Genomic DNA, 24,843 nt, shown 5'->3' on the forward strand with positions numbered 1-24,843 from the left:
TCTGCCGGTGAGGACCTGAAGGATTTCAGCACCAAGGACAGATCCCTCTGCTGCGCGCTCACGACACACTTATGGAAAAAGACGAAATACTGAAAGTCACAGGAACATTTGAACACAGCCGCTCTCAATAACTCGCCAAAACTTTGAATTTAATGCAGATAAGTTGTGGGTTTTTTTGTGTGTTTTTATTTTGCTTTTTGTTCATTTTTATTGTAAGTACTCAGCTTTAACCTTTTCAAGCAAACAATCACAGTTTGGACCAGAGGGACGGGTTTAATCCAATAAAGCAGCTGAATCACCAACCGTTTATATGCTAGTTTGTGAGAAATATGTTGGTTTTGTCATATAGTCTGCAAATGTTTCTAACTCTATCCATAACTGTACACTGACAAGAATTTACAGTCCATACCTTCAATAACTTGTCTGAGTGTAATTTTCTATTTCCATTGATATTAATGACAAACTTTCCAACATACATGCTCAATGTTTATTTTCTTGGTTTGAAAAGTTGCACTTTCGTCCGTTTCCATGGAGACAGAGTCAAAAAGCAGCATTTTCCGCAGTCAACATGCTTTTTCTGCTCTTCTACAATTCTGCTTTTCCTCAAAAAGTTGCATTTTTCCCATTTTCCCGGAGATGAAGTTGGAGCATTCTTGAGTAGTAGTGTTTTTCCCATTTCCACGGAGATGGAGTCAGCGCGTTTTTTTTGGAGTCAGCATTTTCAAAAAGTTGCATTTTGCCCCCGTTTTTCGACAGATATGGAGTTGGAGCTTTCTTGAACAAGTTGTGATTTGCCCCGTTTCCATGGAAGCGGAGTCCAAGCACTTTGGAAAAGTTTTGTTGGCATAGAGATGGAGATGGCGTCGGAGCATTTCCAAAAAGTTCCACCTTGGGAGCCATTTTTACAAAAAAAATGCATTTTTAGACTGGCTCTGTGTCAACAGACCCTCAGTATTGTCCATTCACAAATCTTTATTTGTACATTGCTGTATGTTTCCATGCAGGTAGTTTAATCAAGGATTCTTAAGGATTCTCCACAAGCAAGTTGGTTTTTATAGTACTGTCTCAGTATGTTGTAAAATCCTGCATGCATGAAGAGAAGAAAACAAAACTACCAATATTTCTCTGTATTTTCTGTATTTTGGATGTGATTGGACCTGTGATTTCCTTGATATATCTTTGCAGATTTCCTGATATTTGTCTACACTTTTCATCATGATGAATCATATTCAGTACAACTCTCAGCATTTATTTAATTTTCTTTATACTTTCAGTTGTTCAACAACATACAAACAACCTTGAAAATTGAAATACAAGATCAGGGGGAATTTGGAGGAATGAGAAGGCAAACCGGTTTCAAAGAAAATGGAATATTGGGATTGAAATCATGAAAGATGGACGAAGATGTTGAGTTGTATCCATTCAACTCTTCCCGAAGATCCACTACTTCACCCTGATCCACACAGAAACACAAACTCACTAAATCAACCCTTTACTTACAGATTTCCTCACATATTCCCAACAAAACTCATTAAAACAAAACTTGTACTTTCATATGAATAATAATAATCTTAATTTCAATTTTTCCTTAATTCTATGTCTTATTTATGTAGCACCTAATGGAACAGTACATAACTTCATAATTATTTCAGCACAATGATAATAAAGATCTATTTATCCTTATTTTAGCCAGGGAATCATAGTCCTTTTGGAAATGAATGTTGTTTGAAATTACAATTGAAAAAAATGGTCTAAAAGTGTAATCATTTCTGCAGATAAACGCAGTGAAATTAAAAACAAATCCATCAGAACCAAAAGGAAACAGGAGTTCTCCACTTAATTATGAATATGTATAATATTACGTTTTATTGCCTGATTGAGTCTATAGAGGGCCACACACACACACACACACACACACACACACACACACACACACACACACACACACACACACACACACACACACACACACACACACACACACACACACACACACACACACACACACACACACACACACACACGCCTCTCTTTTTCTCCCTCCTCCGTCAGTGGAACATTACACCTCCTACTGGCAGCAGGCGGTAACTGCAGGTATCAAACATGATCTGACACTTTCATCACTTTTCATGTCACATTTTTCGACTTTCTTCAATTTATTTTTTTCTGGCCAGAATCCATCAAGAAGTGTCAAAGTCAGAAGGCACAAGAAGATAAACAAGGAAGAGAGGAAGAAACAAAGAAGACTCCAACTACAAAACAAAGCTGCGGCGTGTTTTTAAAGATTAATACGAACAAATCGAGACTCGAATAAAACTTATTTTTAGCTCAGCCGCCACATACAGTTAAACTCACGTCAGTTAACAATCACAATATAAAAGCTAGTAAATACAAGCAGGATTTTAGTTCAAACACATTTTGGTCCCAATTTCATCTTGACTGGATCAAACTGGAAACTTTTAAGTTGAAGCTTTGAAGGTTTTCTTTGCTGAGCTGCAGAGGGAACGTGATGGAAAAATCTTCCTATTTTCACAAGCCCAAACAATTATTTCTGAAAATGACTCCAATCCCAGCATAAACTGCACTTGAACCTTCTGGCACAAAATATGGTCACATTCACAAAATATTTCCGTAGCTGTTGCATTATGGGTGTTTTTACAACCCCCCCCCCCCCCCCCCCTTGACAGCCTGGCCCTGAGGCTGATGAGACTTTGATATTGTTCATGGCAGAATCACTGATACCCCACCTCAGGTAACAGTGTTGTGTTACGCTGGTTCTGTTTCACGGAAACAATTTTAATAAAATATTGTAAAAAAAGTTATTTTTCCTTCATGAAAATGTGTTAATAACGTACCATTAAAATGTTTGGAAAAAAAAAACCCCAAAAACAATTCCCCACTCAGGAAATTCTGTTTTTCTTCTTTATTTTGTTCTCATTAAATAAAAGTGCTGGTGCGTCTTTCATGGTGCTCATTTAATTCAGTGTTTCTGCACGAGAACAAACAAATGAAAGTTACCCAGATGGAAAGAGGAAAAATTGGCAGAATCAGTTCACATCTTGGCAAAGTGACTCGATTGTTTGTAGCAGGATTTTGCTTCTGTATTGAGATTTGTTACTTGTTACAGCCATTTGTGCACACACAGATTTGCATGCGTGTGTCAATATTGGTGTGTTTTTGATTTGCACGGCTGCAGACACTCAAGGACGTTTCTGCATCTCGTTTCATCTTTTTTGGTCTTGGACAACGTGAAGATTTTGTATGTAAGTCTCTCGTAATAAAAAAAAAAAAAGACAAAAAAGTGAGCCTGCATATCCACACTGAGGGAAAATTAAACCCACGTTCACAGATAAACCTTCATAAGAAACAGCAGAACTCCACATGTGAAATGTCATTCTGTCACCACGAAGAAGCAGGAAACTTATTTTCCGACTCTTTGTTTTGTTTTCATAAGTTTTCAAAAAGACAGTGTTTGTTTGTTTGTTTGTTTGTTTGGTTGGTTGGTTGGTTGGTTGGTTGGTGGGATTGTTGGTTGGTTGGTTTGCATTCTGTCGTGTGTTTTCTTCTTCTTTTTTGTTGCTTCCCCTGCAAGTTTAGTTAGATTTATTTATTTATTTATTTATTTATTTATTTATTTATTTATTTATTTATTTATTTATTTATTTATTTATTTATTTATTTATTTATTTATTTATTTATGTATTTATTTGTTTATTTGCTTATTTATTGTTAATTTATTCGTCAATAAATGTGGGTGATATTGTTTCTATGTTTTTTAGATTTTATTTAATTTAACAAAATGTTCCTCTTTCAATTGAATGGATTTTAATTGAATTTTTTGTCTTACTCTTTTTTTTTTATTAAAAATGTCTTTAGTCATTTTATGATATTTCTGGATTTTTGTTAGTTTTTTTTATTTGTTTGTTTGTTTGTTTGATGTCACAATGATTTCACAACACAGCACATTTCTCCCTGGGCCATCCCGCCCCTCCCCGGTTCAGACGAGAAGTTCCTCACGGTGCAGCGGATGCCGGCGTGTCACGTTTACCTGCTGCTCTTGTTTTGCCGGCTCCTCCTCCGAACTAATCTGTCTCCATAATATTTATCGTGTCTGCACCAACATGCTTCCTCCTCGCTCTCCCCGCCTCCCGTGTCTGATATACGCTCTCTGCCTTTCAGCTCTCGTCGGGCTGCCGACTGAATTTGCCTCTGAGACCTGGCGACAAGTGCCTGCAGTAAATCTGGAAGCTCCACTCCAAGTGAAGTCTCTCTTTTGTTCTCCAGGATGAAGAGACTGAGGAGGAGGAGGAGGAGAAGAGTTTCTATGAGTCTCGTCGGGGCACAACACAGCTGATCACGCTCGATAATCATCAGCTCTCAATCATTTGATATCACGTCTGGGCAGAAAATCATCCGCTCACCCCGCAAAGGCTCCAGAAATAGAAGCCGCTCTTCTTTTGGCTCCCTCCATCTGTTTCCAGTGCGGATGACAATCTAATTGCATCCTCATCTCTCTGCGGTTTAATGGGCTGTCAGGTAGCATCATTACACACTTTCATTGCTTCGCCGTCAAACTCTCACATCCGCAGTCACCCCGGAGATCTGTGTAAGTGTGTGTGTGTGTGTGTGTGCGTGTGTTTTCACAGAATGACACCCTCATCATGATTTTAACAATGTTGTGAATTCCCAGCTAGCCTCACGGTACGACGCTAATCGAACAACCCTTGGGCGACGACATGAAATTTACTATGCGCACAATGAAAACGCGAGCGCGCGCCAGTGTACGACATTTCCATCGCAGAGCAATGTGTGATCAAACAAGACAAACACGTGATAAACATGAACGGAGCCCTCGCCGTCGTGGCAATTATGTGTGGAGACGAAACCCCCCCCCCAAACAAAAAAAAGAGGGAGAAGGAGGAGAATATGGCTGCGGTCGTGGCAAAGCCAACTTCGCAAAGGCAGCTTGAAGTAAGTACGTGTTAGCATCTATTAGCGTTTCACGTTAGCATTTACTCTTGCCGTCTTTCATTGTCCGACAAAACACACTACATGAAAACCAACAAAACGAGTGTGACGACGATGGCCGTGCTTTAAGATGGACTGTGTCTCGCCAGAAAGACTTAAGTCAATGTAGTAAACGTCTGTTTGTGATATCGTTTGATTTTCTCCGTACGGATGTGGACCAGTTGATTTAATGACGTAGGTTGTCTTTGTTCGCCAGACCATCACAACAGCCGTCCTTGAACCGTTCTCTCGGTGCAACGCAGGACCACCAAGATGTCGCAACGATTCTGTCACAATTGCTATTATTTGTATGGGATGGCCGAAAATCTCACCGTACATAGCGGCCTTGAGGTTACGCAACAACGTTTTCAAGTGAAAGCGCGTAGGTTTTTGTCTTTGCACAGAAACCGAAAGCTTTCATTCAGCTTTGGGTGTCCGAAAAATGACTCCCACCTTTCGAAAATACTCCGACTCGGTCTCCGTGGAAACGGGAAATTGTGACCGCAACGTTTTGGCTCCAGAGTGTCATGTCCCCCTGGGACTTGGCAGTTTTATAGTTTACCGTCACCGTAGTAACAATCCGCATTAATGTCCGTGTGTGGTTTCATGACAAAAACAACCATCAGTGCCTACTAGTGGCCCGGCATGCTCACTACATCGCTTTCAAAACATCGCTGTGTAAACGTGAAACCTTTCAGAAACGTAAAGAATTATGCGCTTTCACTTAAAACCAGTCGAAATGCATTCACTCAGTGTGTGTGCGATGGCGCCGCCTGCAGGTGCATGTGTGTAAGTGTGCGTTTGAATGCGAGGCGACAGTTAGCGTAACATTAATGCCTTCCAGTCTGACGGAGCGCGGCAGCTGAGAAGTAACTATAAATACTCCTCCCGCTGCACCCGCAGGCTGTTTGTTTGTTTGTTGTTTTCCCTCTGCTTTTGTTTTCAAATGAGAACTAAAATAAATTCTTCTGCTGTCATGTCAGCAGAGTTTGCAGCGCTGGTCTTTTTTTGGAAAGGCGAGAATCAAAGGCCAGTGGATTGTTCTTCTGTTTGAAAAAAAAAGCCTTTTTGTTCCAACAGATATTCACGTCCTCAGGCACATAATCGCCGGTTTTAATTTACTCTGAAAGGTTTGTGAGCCACTGTTGTGTTGAAGATTAAAAACGTGGAAATTCACTGTGAATACTCTGGTGTCGCAGATTATTTTGGACTGATATTGGTGTGCAGCTATAGGTGCAAATACTCGAAATTCAAAAAGAGATTACAAATGAATAAGTAGACCAAAATAAAAAAAAATACCTGTCACTTATGAATTAAACGTTTATATACTTAAAAAAAACTATGGTGAATCTTGTGATTTCCCCCTGTATGGCTCGTACTGCGATAGCTCAGACTGACTGGCAGAGATCAGACAGTTCACAGTCCCCAAAAAGTTCATTTTTATTTATGCGTATCGGGGGGCAGAGGTACAAAAACCCACAAGACAAAATCACAAACCCAAGAATCCACGAGAGAAACTGCTGGAATGACTTCAAACAAAAGACGAGTGAGTGTCTGTGTGAGCAGACTGAGAGAGGAAGTGAAGCATGACACCCTGTGCACCGTGTCTGGGTACAAAACTAAACAGGAAGTGAGATCAGAGCAGGCCGTCGTCTCACATTACCATTCCAGTCTTTTGAATCAATGTTTACTTTTTCAAAGTGCGACAGTTGCAACTCTTATACCCAGGGCTGTATTCGACCAAAACTCATTACTGACCAATATGGGATGAACCCGGGATCATTGAAATAACTTTAAATCCATTTTCTTTCTTATTGATCCTGTCGCCATCTTGAATTGCAGAATTAATGTTCTACCATCCTGATAATTGCCGTACACCTTGATTGCAAATATTTGTCATACATAATGAAGAAGCTTAAGATAATTTAAAATGATTGTTGTAGAATTCAGAGAATTGTTGTTCTTGACACAATCTAACCTTCATTATCAGTCAGTTCCTATTGAAAATGTGCAATCTGTTAACTGAAGTTTAGTTTTTACATGATTTGTTGCATTCTTTGTAGGATTTGGGGGAGTTTACACTTGATTTCCTGTAGTTGTAACACAATTTCGAGTTGTTTTAACGTAGTTATTGTCGTACAAACCTGCCAGTTATTGAACACATTGATACAAAACATTGTGAATTTGAATGTTGAAACATTACTGTACAGAAAGGAAAATTGTTTTACGGGACTGATATTTGATGAATAATCACAAGAAAATTATTCTAATCTAATAGTTATTCTAGAAATCAGAGAATTATTCTACTTGTAGCAAATTAACCTTCAATACCATTTCATATCAAGAATTGACAAACGATTCGCCAACAATCTGACGCCTATTGTGAATAACAGGCAATTCTCGTACCCATCCAATCTGAAATCTAATCAAACCAAACTGATGCGTGTTGTTGAGATCACACAAATCGCTGTCTCAGCACATGAACAGTGAGAATGGATCGAAGGCGTTCGGGTCATCAGGATGCGACTGTTCCTCTCCATGCGAGACCTCCCTGTCCCTCTCAGACGACGTCAGACTGTCGTAGAAGGAGAGTCGCTCTTCGCTGGTATCTGATAGACGAACACAACAGTTACAGTTACACTCAGGACAGATCCTGTTAGTTTCGACTCTATAGATTCACGGAAGAAATCACTTACACCAGATCAGATCGTCTCCGTGCCTGACTTCCGCTGGAGGAATGTCGGGTTTGGTAAAATCGTCAGTGACCAGGAGGCCGTCCTTGAAGTAGTAGACGCTCCCCCCCGTGTATTTCGCATTTTCAATGGCTGCCACCAGGAAGCAAAACTTTAAGTCGGCCTTGTGCTCGTTGGCGAGATCATGGAAGGTTGTGGCTTTTTCTCTTATTCTGGTAAAGACTTCGTCTGAGTAGAACCACGGGACTTCTTCACTGTTGCTTCCACATTGCAGTGAATCCAAGTATTGAGCCATTGTATCCAGGCAGGGGTCGGCAGTGTCCAACGAGGTGAAAACAAAGCAGAGAGTATGTTGTACCCCTGGACTGAGAACTTCTCGGTCCAGTTCGGACTGATTGCGGACGATCTTCACTCCCTCCATTATTTCTACACAAGACCTGATGACGTTGATTTCTCTCTCTTTACACTCCAGCCACTTGAGCAGTTTTTCATGACTGAACGGAGACGTGGCTCTGCTGTCAAACACTTGTCTCAACGAGCTCTCGTCTTCTTTGTCTTGGCGGATGGAGGGAATCTTCTTCTCCACAGTCTTCTTGAGAGTACATGTGTAGTAGTAACACAGCTTCTGGTAGCGACGTAAGTCTTCTTGAATCTGTGGGAAACCCTCTCCCACTCCATCGACCAGAGCATCATTACATCTGGTTCCCATCTGCTTCACGTCTTCCAGAGCTTCTTCAACTTTCCTCACCAGACCTACGCTGAGATCTGCCAGAAGATCAGGAGCTTTTGGAGATAAGTTCTTCAGCGGCATCAGCCAGACCTTCACCGGGACGGTTTTTTCCCCCTTTTCTCCTAGCAGCGTCGGCAGCGTTGCAAAGCTCTTCACTGCATCCACAAATGTCGCGGGGTTGCTTTCAAGAATGAAGTCTCCGTAAAATTTGCAGGAGAACTTCTGAATGAGAGATTTTTCTTCCTCAGTCAGCTCGATCTTGACTTTTCCCTCTACAGTGAAGAGGGGGATCTTATTGATCACAGCCTCCATGCTGCCCTCCATTTGTGTCATGCTGCTCGCGTCCAACTTCTCGCTGTCAAACACAAAGAAAGCATTTGCCCCGTAAAGGATCTTGGTGACAATGTGTGTTGCAAAGCCCTTCTCAATCACACTCATCTGTTGTGGATCCAAGCTGCCAACATGAGACAAAGACAACTGTTTTACGTGAGTGGTGGCTTTGTACTGGAAGGTCACTCTGCTCTGGTTGATGAATTTCTTCTGGTCATTCAGGTATTTGGCAGATCCATTAACTTCTACCAGACCACCCAGGAAACTGGCTTTCAGAGAGGCATTGACATCCAGGAGAGACGTCTTGGATTCAGTGGAGTCGGACGTAGAAATGTTGAGGTTTGTGCTGGGCTGAGGGATCTCCACTGTCTCTGCTTGTACGGTTTTATCGTCCCACAGAATCGAGCCTGAAGAGAAGGAAGAACATCAGACACACCTCAAAAATGTTCCAGGACTCTGTCTCTTGACAATAAGTAAAGTCAACACATCAAATACCGTCATTTACTTTGGAGGACCGGAGACGACTTCCTTCCACTCTCATCAGGCAAAAGAGTGAGGCTAGTGGCAAATTACATGCTCTTGCAGGGGAGGGGACTTGATAAACTGTAACCGGCCACCAGAATGCGATTGAAATGCTTTGATGTTACTGTCAAATCCTTAAATTGATCCCGTGACTCATTCTCTGGACATCTCGAACGCCAGAATCGCCGTCACCTTAACGTTTTAATGGCCTGTTTATATCTGTGTTTCTGTACGCCAACCACCCATGCTTTCACTATGTTGAAATAAAGAACAAAATGTGAAAAAGTGAAGCAAAAACTAGATTATAAAACATTGAAAAAAGAAAACAAAGGACACAAGGGAAAACAATCCAGAAAAAGAGAATAAAGGGAAAAAGTACAATAAAAGAAACATATTATGAAAGAGAAAAGGGGTCAAATTAAGAAAAAATGGAAATAATAGAAAAAAAATAGAAATAATTAAATATAAATGACAAAAGGAAAATAAAGGATAAAATGGGAAATAGGAAACAATAAAGAAAAGGGTTGTAAAAAGCTGATAAACTGCTCTAAGTATGAGAAAAACACAGTGGCTATAAACAGCTAAATAGCACAAGCTAAAATAGTCTTGATGCATAAAATAGCTAAAGTGGGAAAGTCATTGAGAAAAAATATTTCAAAATATAATACTTCATGATTGCAATCTTAATAATCATCACATTTTGCAGCTCCAGACAAATTTTGGTCACAAATGTTGCAGACCGCTGGTATCGACAGAACTCTGTCACTGATTCCAAGGTTAGTCTCAGTTTTGACTTCTTGCATTGTCTTCTTTTGTAGAAGGACTTATAACTTCAAGTCCGGGACAAGTGTGTCATATAAATACATGTTGTCCTTCGTCATTCCATATCCTGAGGACGTGTTGAATAAATGAAACCCACCTGGGATCAGCTGGTGTTTGCGAGCGTCGTAGAGCATCCCAAGCCTGAAGGGTTGACCCAGAGCGGAGAGCAGGATATCTGCCGACATTTCTGCAAGCTGACGAGACACAGCGGGTTTACCGACGCTGTAAGAGGAGATGCAGTATTTCTAGGATTCAATTCTCACCAGGTTTTTGATGAATCCCGAGTGTGAGTCTGAGTCCCGTGGATCTTGGAGCTGATAATGGGAGCTGTGGACTCTTTACTTACAGTCACTTCCTCGCTTCAGCTGACTCCTCCTTTCACACTGCAGATATTTCACAACTCGACTAGACTCTGACCTCAACAGTGAAAGGATTGTTTCCGGATGTCTTAGCTGGAATCGGACTGCAGGAACTAAAGTCATGTCTGAATCAGTGACCGTGAACTCGTCCTCAACCTTTTTGTTGGCTGAAATGAGGTGGCCTTCATGTGTGTTCACTGAAGCGACACGATGTTTACACACAGTAAAAGATTAATGCTAAACATTGAACAGTTCTGACCTCAGCAGAGGTGGACAAACTAAAGTATGGCCGCTGAATCTTATTTGAATCAATCTGCAGGACTTCCAGGAATTCTTGGTCTCACCTCATTGGAGATGCACAAATACAGAGCCCAGTGGCGCAGTGGTTAGCGCTCTGGCGTCACAGCGAGAATGTGGTGGATTCAGATACAGCTGGAGGGCGCTGTTACTTGTTTTTGTAATGAAACCGCACATGCATGTGAACGGAGAACAACACGCTATGAACGTGAACAAAATCGAGAGTACCTGACATTCGTGTGGACAGACAATGAATCGGATGCCATCAGGGGTGAGTCTCAAATAAAATACACAGATATTACTCAGTCATACCACTTCGGGGGCTGCTTGCTCACACACACATGGGCAGAAGGAATTATTTATCACGGGTGTGAGATGCGTATGCACAGTAAGAACGCGCCATAGCCTCCGGCAGCCTCTGCAGGGTGGAATTTTGCCCATGAAAGAAAAGTGCCACCTTGTGATTTGGTATAAAAAAAAAAGTCACAGATGCAGTGGAACTGAACACCTGTGCCATGTAAACGACGACCCCCCCCCCCCCCCATTCATTATTATGTAAACGGAGCCAGAGAGCCTCTGCCAGCAAGGTGGCTCCATATTAATAATAATATGTAAAACAAACCCTGCTAAAACAGCTTTTGGAAAGGAAAACAAAAAAAAACTAAAATTAGTCGAAATTCTCAAAGAAAAAAGGTTAAAATGGGTTGTAAAACCACACAAAATTGCTTGAAAAAGATGGTTAAAAACAGATAAAATATCAGAATTGTGTGAAATTATTTTTGAAAAAAGATAGAACTCTCTAAAATCAGGTATAAAAAGAGCTGATAATGTCATTTAATGTGGCGACATGCAGCTGGAAGCTTGATCAGCAGGAAGTAATGAAAGGCCTGACCCCTGAGGCGTTACCACACCATGGTCACACACACACACACACACACACACACACACACACACACACACACACACACACACACACACACACACACACACACACACACACACACACACACACACACACACTTATTTTTTAAGAAATGTCTCCTCAATGGGTCTCCAGAAAACTTTAGCCATGTTTTTTGAAAACTGACACTCGAATTGAGATCTGCTTACTTTATTGACCTGACTATTGACTGAAAACTGAATGTGCACAGGTTTGTTTTTTAAGAGAGAAGCATGAATGGTGGAAGTCATTAAATCAATCAAAGGTCAAAGTATTTCAACGAGCTCTCTGAGCTTCCAAATGCTCCTGCATGTTTTGTCACAATCATAATTTATCATTGAATGTGATTCCCGGAATTTGTTATCTTTTTTTTTATATGATAGAATGGTTAACCAGCCTTGAAACTCGGGCAATAAAAAGCTAAACTGTTCATTCTAAAGTCTTTCTGTTCAGTCTGTGCTTGTTATTCTACTTTTTCCCCTCCACCTGTTTCTTTTTGTCTTTATTTTAATTTTAAAAATTTACTCATTTAAAAAAGGAATTTCTTCTGTTTCTCCGAAATCTTCTCGTCTATCTCCACACTGCACCACACGTACTGCCGACTGCAGACCGAGGGACAAAGTTCGCTGTGTGCCACCACATGTTCCAGTTCTATCATGTTGAGCATGTAGCATCGCTGGGATGTGAGCCCCAAAACTCTTTTGCATGTAGCATGTAGCATGACTGGTGTGTGTGGCACTTTTTTTTTATACGTATGCAAATTATTTTATCTAGTATGTATCTTTCTTTGTGTGCTGCTGTTGACAACACTGAATTTCCCCACTGTGAGAAAAATAAAGGCATATCAATCAATCAATGAATCAATCAATGAATCACTTCATGATATTTATTGGATATACATATTCAATAACAAACAATTTTCAACAAAATCAATTTAACAGCAAATGTATATAAATGTAGTTTGATTTCACTTTTGAAGCATAATGAATGTACGAATGAATGAGTTTCAAATGTGGAAAAAAGCAACAGTAAACTGTGATATCTCCTTGCAGATAGTATATTGGATTTGTGATCGGTACGATGATTTTTACATCAGGCAAATTTGCACAACTTATGTCAAATACATAAAAAAAACATTTACAAAACAATTGACACATCTGATGAAACGTGGAGATTTAAATGTTGAGAGAAATGTAAGTTTTATTGCCCCTCATTACAAAGGTAATTCATTTAAAAGTGATTGAGTAACATAGAATAGATTAAGCGCAAATCCCTCTCAAACTCCCAACAGATCGCATCCTGCTCATGATCACAGGTCTTTTATTAATTTTGACGCAGATCTACATAGTTGGACGTTCCCCTAACCCAGCAGGCTGGATATACCGGATAGTAGAAACGAGTGTAGAAGGTGTAGAGGTGGGTCAGCTGGTTTGAGGACACCATGTAGAACGAAAGAGTTCCAGCAATCCAGTCCAGAAACATTCCAATACGGGTGCAGCCAGAGGGACAAGGCCCCTCCCACCTCTTCCCCATACACAATGCGAGAAGTTTGGGTGATGGAATCCCAGGTGGATGAAGAGCGTGACCAAGACCATACGAATCAGGATTACTTCCCAATCTACTCAGTAAATCCTTTCTTTGAATGCTCTCGTAGGCGACGCCCACAATGACCGCTTCACTGGAGCCGTTGCTCCACTCGACCTCCCAGTAGCTGCGTCCCGTCAAGGCTTCTCGGCACATGAACTGCGGTATTGGAAACTGTCTTGGGTTAGAAGGGTAGATGTGTTCCCCGTCGTTTGTTACCTTCTTGTTTCCCTCAGACAGACTGAGGTCGTTGCCCACAGTGTCTTGGTCCACAGTGAGGTTGCAGGAGTCTGATGGAGAGACCAGAACATTTGTTACCGTCGGTTTCTGGTGACAGATAGTGGAGACCAGAGACAGTTCATCAAACTTAGATTTCATCTGCTCTATTCTGCACATGTGCAGTTCTTATTGCACATATCTGCATTAGTTGTAGCAGGTAGATTCATACTAACAGGCTAAATACAGTTTTTCCTGCTTTTGCGGGAGTGATTTCAACACACTTGGAACAAGTTTGTCTCACATTTTGGAGGCAGTAAAAGAGGTCTGAGATATTTGCAGAAATTGACAAAGTTATTTCAACTTTCTGTGGTCTCCTCAATAATATAACATGAAAACACAACTTACACAAGATCAGATCATCTCTATTTGTGATTTCCTCCACAGGTACATCCTTCAAAGTAAAATCATCAGTGACCATGATGCCATCTTGGTATTGGTAGATCGTTGCTCCGATGTATTTGTCATTTTTGATGGCCGCCACAAGAACGTTAAACCTCTTGGTTTTCTTGGATTTCTCTGAGAGATCATGCAAGGTTTTTGCTTTTCCTCTGATCCTGGAAAACACTTCGTCTGAGTAGAACCATGGGACTTCTTCACGGGAGCTTCCAGATTCAAGTGAATCCAAGTATTGAGCCATTGCATCCAGGCAGGGGTCGGCACTTTCCAACGAGGTGAAAACAAAGCAAAGAGTTGGTTGTGCCCCTGGACGGAGAACTTCTCGATCCAGTTCGGACTGATTGCGGACGATCTTCACTCCCTCCATTATTTCTACACAAGACCTGATGACGTTGATTTCTCTCTCTTTACACTCCAGCCACTTGAGCAGTTTTTCATGACTGAACGGAGACGTGGCTCTGCTGTCAAACACTTGTCTCAACGAGCTCTCGTCTTCTTTGCCCTCACGGATGGAGGGAAGCTTGTTCTCCACATTTTTTTGGAGATTAGATGTGTAGTAGGTACACAGCTTCTGGTAGAGACGTAAGTTTTCTTGAATCTGTGGGAAATCCTCTCCCACTCCATCGACCAGAGCATCGTTACATCTGGTTCCCATCTGCTTCACGTCTTCCAGAGCTTCTTCAACTTCCCTCACCAGACCAACGCTGAGCTCTGCCAGAAGATCAGGAGCTTTTGGAGATAAGTTCTTCAGCGGCATCAACCAGACCTTCACCGGGACGGTTTTTTCCCCCTTTTCTCCCAGTAGCTTCGGCAGCTCTACATAGGTCTTCACTGCTTCTTCAAATGTTGTCGGGTTACTTGGAAGAGTGAGATCGCCATAAAACTTGCAGGAGAACTTCTCAACCAGGGCTTTTTCTTCATCGGTCAGCTTGATCTCAGCTTTGCCCTCCACGTCGAAGGTCGGGATCTTCTTGATCACAGCCTCCATGCCTCCTTGGATTTCTTGGACATTTCTGGAGTCTAACTTCTCGCTGTCAAACACAAAGAAAGCATTTGCCCCGTACAGGATGCCAGTGACCACGTGAGTAGCAGAACCTCTCTCAATCAAATCTTCATCTGCACTGAGATGAGTCACTGTCAGCTGTTTGAAGTTGGTGGTTACTTTGTACTGAAACGTCACTCTGCTCTGGTTCACGAACTTCTTCTGGTCCGTCAGGTACTTGGCAGATCCTGAGACTTCGATCAAACCTCCGAGGAAACTGGCTTTCAGCGACGCTTCGACATCCAGGAGGGATGACTTGGACTGGGTGGAGTCGGACGCAGAGATCTCGAAGGCACTGCTGCCCTGAAGGCTCTCCACTGTGTTCGCCTGCACGGTTTGGTGATCCCACAGTGAGAAACCTGTTGAAAGCACATGTTAGTCTTGCAAAGCAGATTTCTGCAACGTCGCATAAATCAACTTTTCAAGCAAGTTCGGAAAAACATTGCTGTCTCGAGTGCTGTAATATGTATTCAGCATGAACAAAACTTGTGTCAATCACGCAACAGAATTGCTAACAAATTAAGGCCATGTTGAAGAGAAATATATAAAGAAAATGTAATTCTAACCAAAGTTTAAGACATTTATCATGAATGTTACTTCAAACCACTTTTTTTGTGATTCTTCTACATTTTAAAAACAAATTCAATCAACACAACTTCTATATATTTGACCTTTGACTAGATTCAATCTATACATACAATTGTGTTAAATACACAAAAGTAGCACAAGTATGTTTTCCACTATATATGGAAAATAAACACACCAAGAAACAACAACATTTTCCAATATATCAGCTCATCAGAATACATACACTACAAAACACCAATGAATCTGTTTGTATGTCCAGATTAAGTAGACTCAACTCGTCTGACAATATCACCATTATACATAATAGTCTGACTAAATCGACCAATATACACATATAAATACATCAACAATATATTTATCAAAATCTCAGTTAAAGAGCCAAAACATTCTGGTAAATATACTAAAACTGTGTACACTAAAGTAAAACAACTTTACCTACATCTTAAGACTAACTCGTGCATAAGAATTATTTCTCAGTACATGGAGATTAAAAACATTACAAAAAAACAATTTACAAATAAATCAGCACATTCACCAATAAAATGCTGATTAAATACAGGAGTTGAAAATATCCAGCAATATATATATTAAACTGGCTGAAATATATTTCTGAATATATTCTGAATACTAACACCAAAGAACAACAACACAATCAGCAGCATATCCAGACTAAACATGCTCAGTATATGTCAACACATTTCCAAATACATTCTGAATAGATACACTAAACCAGCTACAACAAATTTAGCAATTGATACAGATTGAATAACAGTAAGAATGTCAGCTTGTTACCAATAAATACAGGTTAATTATACAAAATAGCACATTTACAAATATATACATAGATGAACATATTTGCATATAGATAGATAGATAGATAGATAGATAGATAGATAGATAGATAGATAGATAGATAGATAGATAGATAGATAGATAGATAGATAGATAGATAGATAGATAGATAGATAGATAGATAGATAGATAGATAGATAGATAGATAGATAGATGGATTAAGTACACTAAATGAGCCAGATAACATTTAGAAATCATCCCAGATTTAATGCACTCAGGAACACCAACATGTCAACATATATGAAGCAAATACGCCAAAACTGCATTATCATATGAAGTAAGTAAATAAACAAAAGTACAATATTGAGAGGAAGGAAAGTAATTAAGTACCTGAAACCAGATTGTCTTTGCGAGCGTCATAGAGCATCCCGAGAGTGAAGGACTGGCCGAGAGCAGCAACCTGTAGGATTTCCGAAGACATGTCGGCAACCTGCAGCCAAGCAACAACCAAATGAACACCAAGGCCCGAGGTTCAGGAACTACTGTTGTGTTCAAAACTTCTACCCAGAGACAGTTTGATACGGACGAAAGCCCCAAGTCAGTTGTCACCTGGTGAGCAGGTTTGGATGAGTCCTGAGTGTGAGTCTGAGTCTCGTGGATCTGGAGCTGCAGCAGTCAGTGATAGTGGGAGCTGTGGGCTCTTTACTTACAGTCACTTCCTCGCCTCAGCTGACTCCTCCTTTCACGCAGCAGATATTTCACAACTTGACTAGACTCTGACCTCAACAGTGAAAGGATAGTTTCTTGAAGTCTTAGCTGGAATCGGACTGCAGGAACTAAAGTCATGTCTGAATCAGTGACCGTGAACTCGTCCTCAACCTTTTTGTTGGCTGAAATGAGGTGGCCTTCATGTGTGTTCACTGAAGCGACACGATGTTTACACACAGTAAAAGATTAATGCTAAACATTGAACAGTTCTGACCTCAGCAGAGGCAGACAAACTAAAGTATGACTGCTGAATCTTATTTGAATCAATCTGCAGGACTTTTTAGGAATTCTTGGAAAACTTGTAAAAGAGTCTGCGAACTCTGTTCTTGTGAAAAAGAGGAGATAAAAGTGTGGCAACATGCAGCTGGAAGCTTGACCATTATTTCTGAGGGCCTCTGAGGTCTCACCTCATTGTAGACACACACACACAAAGGGCACTTCCTCAAGCAACACATCAACATGTCGGCCATATTGGGCCGGGTAACACCTATCAAATACAGAAAGTAGCCAAAACGGGTCAATGCAGAGAACCCAGACCAGCAAGGAGGCTCTATAGCTGTCTGCAACAACATTGAGAAGCCCTCCTGTATGTGTTGTATAGTGTCAGAAGCAAAAGGAGGCCTCTCAGAGATGATATCGTCTATACCAGGTGTCAGCAACCTGTGGCTCTCTGGCCCTTTTGTCGTGGCTCCATTATCTAACCATCCATCTTCTTTCCCACTAAATCCGTTTGGGGTTGAAGTGACAGTATAGAGAGCAGAGAAGCCCAGGCCTTCTTGTCCTCAGCAATTTCCTCCAGCTCTTCTGGGGGGGACCCCCGGGCTGCTCCCAGGCCCGGGGGTTCAGGCATCCTGATCAGATGCCCAAACTACTTCAACTGGCTCCTCTCAATGTGGCAGAGTTGTGACTCGACATTGAGCCTCTGTCGAATGGCTGAGCTCCTCACTCTATCACGAAGACTGACGCCCACCAACCTTTGGGCCATCTTGTTCTTTCCGTGATGGCCCAAACTTCTTGCCCATAAGTGAGGGTAAGGATGCAGATCGACCAGAAAATGGAGAGCTTTGCTTTATTGCTTTATTGCTCAGCTCCTCTTCACCACAACGGTCCCATACAGTGTCTGCATTACTGCAGCCTCCTGTCTGAACTCGTGGCTGATCTCACGATCCCTCTTCCCATCACTCGTGAATAAGACCCCTCCACGTTTGTTTTACGCAACAGTCATTGAAGAAAGGGCTTTTTACTCTTGCCTAAATAGGGCTTTTAAAAAGCAAAACTAAATTGGGTCAAAATAGATTAAAAAAAAAACAAAATTGGAGGGGAAAAAACTGTTTAAACAGCTCAGACAAAAAAAACTTAAAATGACTAGAATATCTAAAAGATTTTTATTAAATGCCTTGGGGGGGGAACACAAAACTGCTTGAAATAGATGGTTAAAACAAATGAAATGCCAAAATCGTATTAAAAATAATACTGATAAAAAAGTGGAAATCTATAGAATCAAGTACAAAAAAATAGCTGAACATGTAATGAAATGTTTATCATCCTCAATTGTAACTTCTTAAGTGCAACATAAGACACAGTTAAATATTCATATGTCAAAACTGTATACAAAACTTTAAGAGCTGCATTAGTGTCATTTTAAAGAGTCAACGTGTTTTGAGGCTCCAGATAAACTTGGTTTCGCGGAAAGTGAAAGTTTTTTGTGAAAGAGAGGAAGTGAAAGACAGACACACACACACACACACACACACACACTTTTCACACTTCTCGGAGCGACACGTGTCGGCCATATTGAATAGGCATCACCAACAACAAACACAGAGGACGTTGCAGTTTTTCACAACCAGAGGCCCTCCAGTGGCTGTATTCTGCAAAACCTTTAAAAAAAATGGTAATATAAATATGTTTGTGTTGCATGAATGGAATTTAAGATTACTAGATTTTTTAACAACTTAAGGTCTTTTGGAAGAAGAAGGAGAAGAAGAAGAAGAAGAATAAAATGGGTTTAACGGGTTTAAAAAAAAAAAATCAGTAGGACTTGTGCTGCTTTCTGAAATGGTTTTTAATTGTTTCAGGTAGTTGTGACACCAAAGACAAAGAAAAACCTCAAATTAAAGCAAATAAGCTTTATTGTGTTAAATACACTGAGGAACAATATTGGACCAAATTTGACATCATACAATCAATGTCACACATACATTTTCGGGCATGACTTAAATCTGACATGCTGCATCTTTTAAAATGAGCTATTGATGCAATTTTAAGCTATGATACATTGAGAATTAGTGGTTGAAAAGTAGCCTCTGACGTGACGGTAAACACACTGTGTACAGTGTCAGAGATCAGAGATGAGGAGGTTTATTTAATGGTATATGAGTGATCCAAAAACCATTTGGACACGTGTATAAAATTAACAAGGGCAAACATCCTAAAAAGAGAAAATCAGCAGAAGAATGAAATATCCTAAAGAATTATAGAAATACCTATAAGAATGAATGAAGTCAACACCATATTAGAAATGAGAAATCTGCTACTTAGCTTAACATGAATGTGTGACAGTTGCTCACATTGAGAATCAGAACACTTTCCAGCAGAAAATTGAAATTATTTGTAAGAGTTTTGCATTTAGCCGGTAACTCACTCAGACAATGCATTTTAGACATTGTTTTGTTTAATAACAGTGTATTTCATGATTCCCTTTATTATATTTTGTGCAAAATTGCAAATTATTAACCACCTAACCAGTTGATCATAATTCATTGCAAATTCTTTCCACCTTTAATTCTGTGAAAACAATTTAAAGTGTAACATCTAAATCTGTTGTCTCATTAAAAAACTAACAGACATGCTGGGGAGTAGCTCTATTTTCTTACGTGTAAAGGTGCTAATCAGTCTGTTTTATATCTATATAGTAGGGAACATGTTCAACAGTAAAGAGAATGTTTAGAAATTTGTACAACCAGGCTATGACTATATTGTAAGTGTTTAAGAATTGTTTTACAAGACCCTTTATATTTGATATGATTGGGATTTGTTTTGCTGGCCACGTCCAGGACGGTCCTAATCCTGCATCGAACTACTTCCAAGTTATGACGGCGGCTTGTCTCCATGTGCCGCCTTCTCCATTTCCTCAGGCGGCAGGTTCTTGAACATGATGGGGTCCACAGCTTCATCGCTGACTTCTATTGGAGGGACTGAAACAAATTTGACTGTTAGTCGAACAGACAATCAGATTATTTCTGCTATTCATTCAACGGGAACATGACTTACACTGCACCAGATCACCGCCGTCGACGACTGTCTCGGCTTCCAGTTTGGAGAAGTCATCGGTGACCAGGATGCCGTCTTTGTAGTAGTAAATCGTGGCTCCCGTGTGGTTCTCATTCTGAATAGAACCCACGAGGAAAAGGAACGTGTTGTCGCTCTTGTGTGTCTCGGCGAGCTTGTGGAATGTTTGGGCTTTTTCTCTAATTCGGTTGAACACCGTCTCTGAGTAGTACCAAGGATCTTTATTATCCTTGAGAGATGAAAGTGAATCCAAGTATTGAGCCATTGCATCCAGGCAGGGGTCAGTACTTTCTAACAAGGTGAAAATGAAGCACAAAGCTTGTTTAATATCTGGACGGAGAACTTCTCGATCCAGTTCGGACTGATTGCGGACGATCTTCACTCCCGCCATTATTTCTACACAACACCTGATGACGTTGATTTCTCTCTCTTTACCTTCCAGCCACTTGAGCAGTTCTTCATGACTGAACGGAGACGTGGCTCTGCTGTCAAACATTTGTCTCAACAAACTCTCGTCTTCTTTGCCATCACGGATGGAGGGAAGCCTCGTCTCCACGGCCTTCTTGAGATTAGATGTGTAGTCGTTACACAGCTTCTGGTAGCGGTGTAAGTCTTCTTTAATTTGTGGGAAATCCTCTCCCACTACATCGACCAGAGCATCGTTACATCTGGTTCCCATCTGCTTCACGTCTTCCAGAGCTTCTTCAACTTTCCTCACCAGACCAACGCTGATCCCACTCAGGAGCTTCGGAGCTGATGGAGCCAGTGTCGTCAGAGGCATCAGCCAAACCTTCAGGACAACAAAACTGTTCTCCTGTGACTTCAGCAGCCTCGGCAGCTCTACGTAGGTCTTCACTGCATCTACAAATGTTGTCGGGTTGCTCTCAAGAATGAAGTCTCCATGAAATGTACAGGAGAACTTCTCAACCAGGGCTTTTTCTTCATCGGTCAGCTGGACGTCAGCTTTGCCCTCCACGTCGAAGGTCGGGATCTTCTTGATCACAGCCTCCATGCTGCCTTGGATTTTTTGGACATTTTTGGAGTCTAACTTCTCACTGTCAAACACAAAGAAAGCATTTGCCCCATACAGGATGCCAGTGACCACGTGAGTAGCAGAACCTCTCTCAATCAAACCTTCATCTGCACTGAGAGCAGTCATTGACAGCTGTTTGAAGTTGGTGGTGGCCTTGTACTGAAACGTCACTCTGCTCTGGTTCACGAACTTCTTCCGGTCCGTCAGGTACTTGGCAGATCCTGAGACTTCGATCAGACCTCCGAGGAAACTGGCTTTCACCGACGCTTCGACATCCAGGAGGGACGACTTGGACTGGGTGGAGTCGGACGCAGAGATCTCGAAGGCACTGCTGCCCTGAAGGCTCTCAGTTGTGTTTGCTTCTACCGTGCTTCTATCCCACAATGGGGGTGCTACAAAAGGAGACAACATCAGTGACGTGATACAAGAATAAACTGTAGATTAACCATGAAGATTGTCGATACAAAGCATTTTAATTGTTGTTTTTATTTTGTGTTGGACTTGAAGCTTATGGCCACATTAACAGCTATTATTATAATTGCCTGATTCATGACTGACAATAACTGAGTTCATCCTGTCGCCACCAGCAAGATTTCAAACACATTCCAAACACCATTTCTCTGAAACTGTTTCTTATATCCACCTAATTCGAAAAGCCGCCAGAAATCGTAGTATAATATAATTGCTTTTAATTATTATGCACCAAAACACATTCACTACTGGATTGTAATTACTTATAACACACATAGACACAAACACACTCAATGTACCTGAAACCAGAATGTCTTTGCGGGCGTTGTAGAGCATCCCAAGAGTGAACGGCTGACCCAGAGCAGCAACCTGGAGAACCTCTGAGGACATTTCTGCAACCTGCAGACAAACAACACCTGAGCGAGAGTCAATGTGTAAAATACAACAGGGATATTAACATTGGTTCATATTTATACCCTAATCTGAACTCAGGCAACAGCAACACTTGCCTTACTAATCCTAAACTATCTTAAACTTAATCTCTGAGTGAATGCTGGGAATATTTCTTAAAATGTTTTTTTGGGGGTTTTTTTTTTACTGAAATCATGGGTAAAGTGAAACTAATCTGTGCCACGACTCGAGGCAGGACCCAAAAGACAACTGGACACAGTGAAGCAGTTCAATGAGTTTATTCTCCAAATCCGAGCAGAGGTATCGGCTGAGGAGGAGCAGGTGCGGTACAAGACGATCTGGCATAGGAACACCGGGGAAAAGATTATTTATACACTGGAGTAAGACACAGTAATTCGACACCAGGAAGGCAGAAAGGGTGCAAGGTGCCACGGACAGGACAGGCGAGTAGAAATGTGACAGGAAAAGACAACAGATAAGTAATGCAGACATGACATTAAGACACAAGGGAACCCTGACAATTCGTCAGACCAAAGCCTCTCTTTTTATGAGCTTCTCACCAAAAAATATAATTGTATATTTTGTATTACTTTATAAATATAGTAATAGCAATATAGTATATGTCTGTACACTCGGCACAGGTGTGTGTTTTAAATTTTAAATTGAGCTTCCTTACACGCACATACATCCATACATACATACATATTCTTATATAGTCGTCTCGAAATTGTATTTACATGTGCAGATGTATTTTCATGAGCTTAACTTCAAAGCATGAACATTCAGAAGCCTGCCTCTCTCTCTCTCTCTCTCTCTCTCTCTCTCTCTCTCTCTCTTTCTCTCCAGAGAATAACACAGTTACAACTCACTCAGTTTTTTTCTTTCGCTCATTTTATGTTATAGGTTGAACTTTTTTTGTTCTGATGAATAAATCCATTTATTTCTCAATACAAAAATATGTTCAATAGATCGAGGTTCTATTCTTAACTTCCGATAGAGCTCATAATGTTTGGCAATACACCAATCCTGCAAGTATATGGTGTGGGTGTGTGTGTGTGTGTGTGTGTGTGTGTGTGTGTGTGTTCCTATTCTTCGTCAATGTGAGTACTTTTAGGATGAGTGCAGGTCAGTGTGTCCTCACCTGATGGCGCTGCTCAGATGTTCAGAGTTGTTGTTGACGTCCACGGTGCTGTCGTCGGTCTGACCGTTGGGGCTGTGGCACCTTCACCTTCTCTGTGTGTTTCCTCTGCTGACTACGCCCACCACACACCTCCACACTCCATACATGGTCATTGTTTTTGCAGGACAGTAGCTCCGCCTGAGAGCCAAACTGTGAAGCCTCTCAGACTCTGGGTCTCTTTCTTAGTTGTATATTTTTATCTCATTGTAAATTGATTTGTTTGGGGGCAGATTACATAGGTTCATTCTTCCTTCTGCTCGGTAGGGAATTGTTTTGTTTGTTGTTATCAGTGAATGGAGTCCAAATAAATTGAAGCCACAACATTTATATTTCAGTAAAATTCTTAAAAAAAAAAAAAAAATGTCAGTCACTGAGTAAGACAACATGAGAATGGTGCTGCCTTCTACCCGCGGCAGCCCTCTGGCAGCCCGGCAGCCAGCACAGCATCACACAGCTCTGATCACATCTCATCACTCGCCACTCGTTCTCTCTTTTTCTTCTCGCTAGCTCACCACAGTCGTGCAAGTCGCTGGAAACTCAGATTGACCAGTTGCTTCTTCAGAAAGTAGTATCCCAAATGTTTCATTCATTCTGGATTGATCCAGTTATTTACCGAACATTCCAAATAAAAAAAAAATTGTTGGCTTCTTTTGCATGTTCACAAACTTTATTTGTGGCTTTCATCACACAGCATATGTAGCGCCATCTTTAGGACTGAACAGCGTTCACATGGAAGTCTGCATTCTATTGTTGTGTGTCAAGGTGTAAAGGCAGTAAAGAATGAAACAAAGGAGTCCATTTTTAAAAAACATCAACTAAAATGTAAAGAGAAGCTGATTGTTGCCATAAAACCAGGTCCGACTCCAGATTCTGTGACGTAAACATTTTAACTAGGAGTATGGTAATGCATTTGCTTCATGTTTTTGTTGACAACTGAGGTACAGATTACACCACATTTCAAGAGAAAAACGCACACAAAAGTACTTTGAGAGATTGGTTTAAAAACGTCTGTTTGATGACTTCTGATCAAATTTGACTTTGATTACCATTTCCGTAGCCGGCCAGACTGTGTTGCATGCATTTAAAGATTTGGCGGAATTAACGAAATTCAAATACAATTAATATATTGTGTGCATGCCTTTAGAGTGTAAAATGAGGATTTTCCATGACCCGAGTTCAACCTGAGCGTTATGTAAGTTAGTTTGGGGTTTTTTTTAAGGTCAGTCTTGGAAAATAATTGTGTCAGCATGTCACCAAAACAGAACTAACATGTGGAACTCAAATGGAGAAACGAGAAACCCAGGTGAC

The 24,843-nt window shown here is 40.9% G+C and overlaps 1 protein-coding gene across 1 annotated transcript; it reads right to left on the bottom strand.

Moving 5' to 3' along the window:
* Positions 1 to 7,479: 7,479 nt before the first annotated feature.
* On the bottom strand, positions 7,480 to 24,715 carry LOC308145551 (uncharacterized protein; the record flags this gene model as incomplete). Its single annotated transcript, XM_080517017.1, has 11 exons — positions 23,497 to 24,715; positions 22,244 to 22,343; positions 20,423 to 21,865; positions 20,267 to 20,346; positions 16,991 to 17,047; positions 16,772 to 16,871; positions 13,909 to 15,360; positions 13,084 to 13,574; positions 10,202 to 10,298; positions 7,704 to 9,167; positions 7,480 to 7,616 (listed from the first exon to the last, which is right to left on the bottom strand). The coding sequence occupies exons 2-11, from the start codon at positions 22,332 to 22,334 to the stop codon at positions 7,480 to 7,482; spliced, it is 5,412 nt and encodes a 1,803-aa protein (XP_080373143.1). The 5' UTR covers positions 22,335 to 22,343; positions 23,497 to 24,715.
* Positions 24,716 to 24,843: the final 128 nt, after the last annotated feature.

The sequence above is a fragment of the Blennius ocellaris genome (assembly GCF_963422515.1).
Source record: "Blennius ocellaris genome assembly, chromosome: 21".
Lineage (NCBI taxonomy): Eukaryota > Metazoa > Chordata > Actinopteri > Blenniiformes > Blenniidae > Blennius > Blennius ocellaris.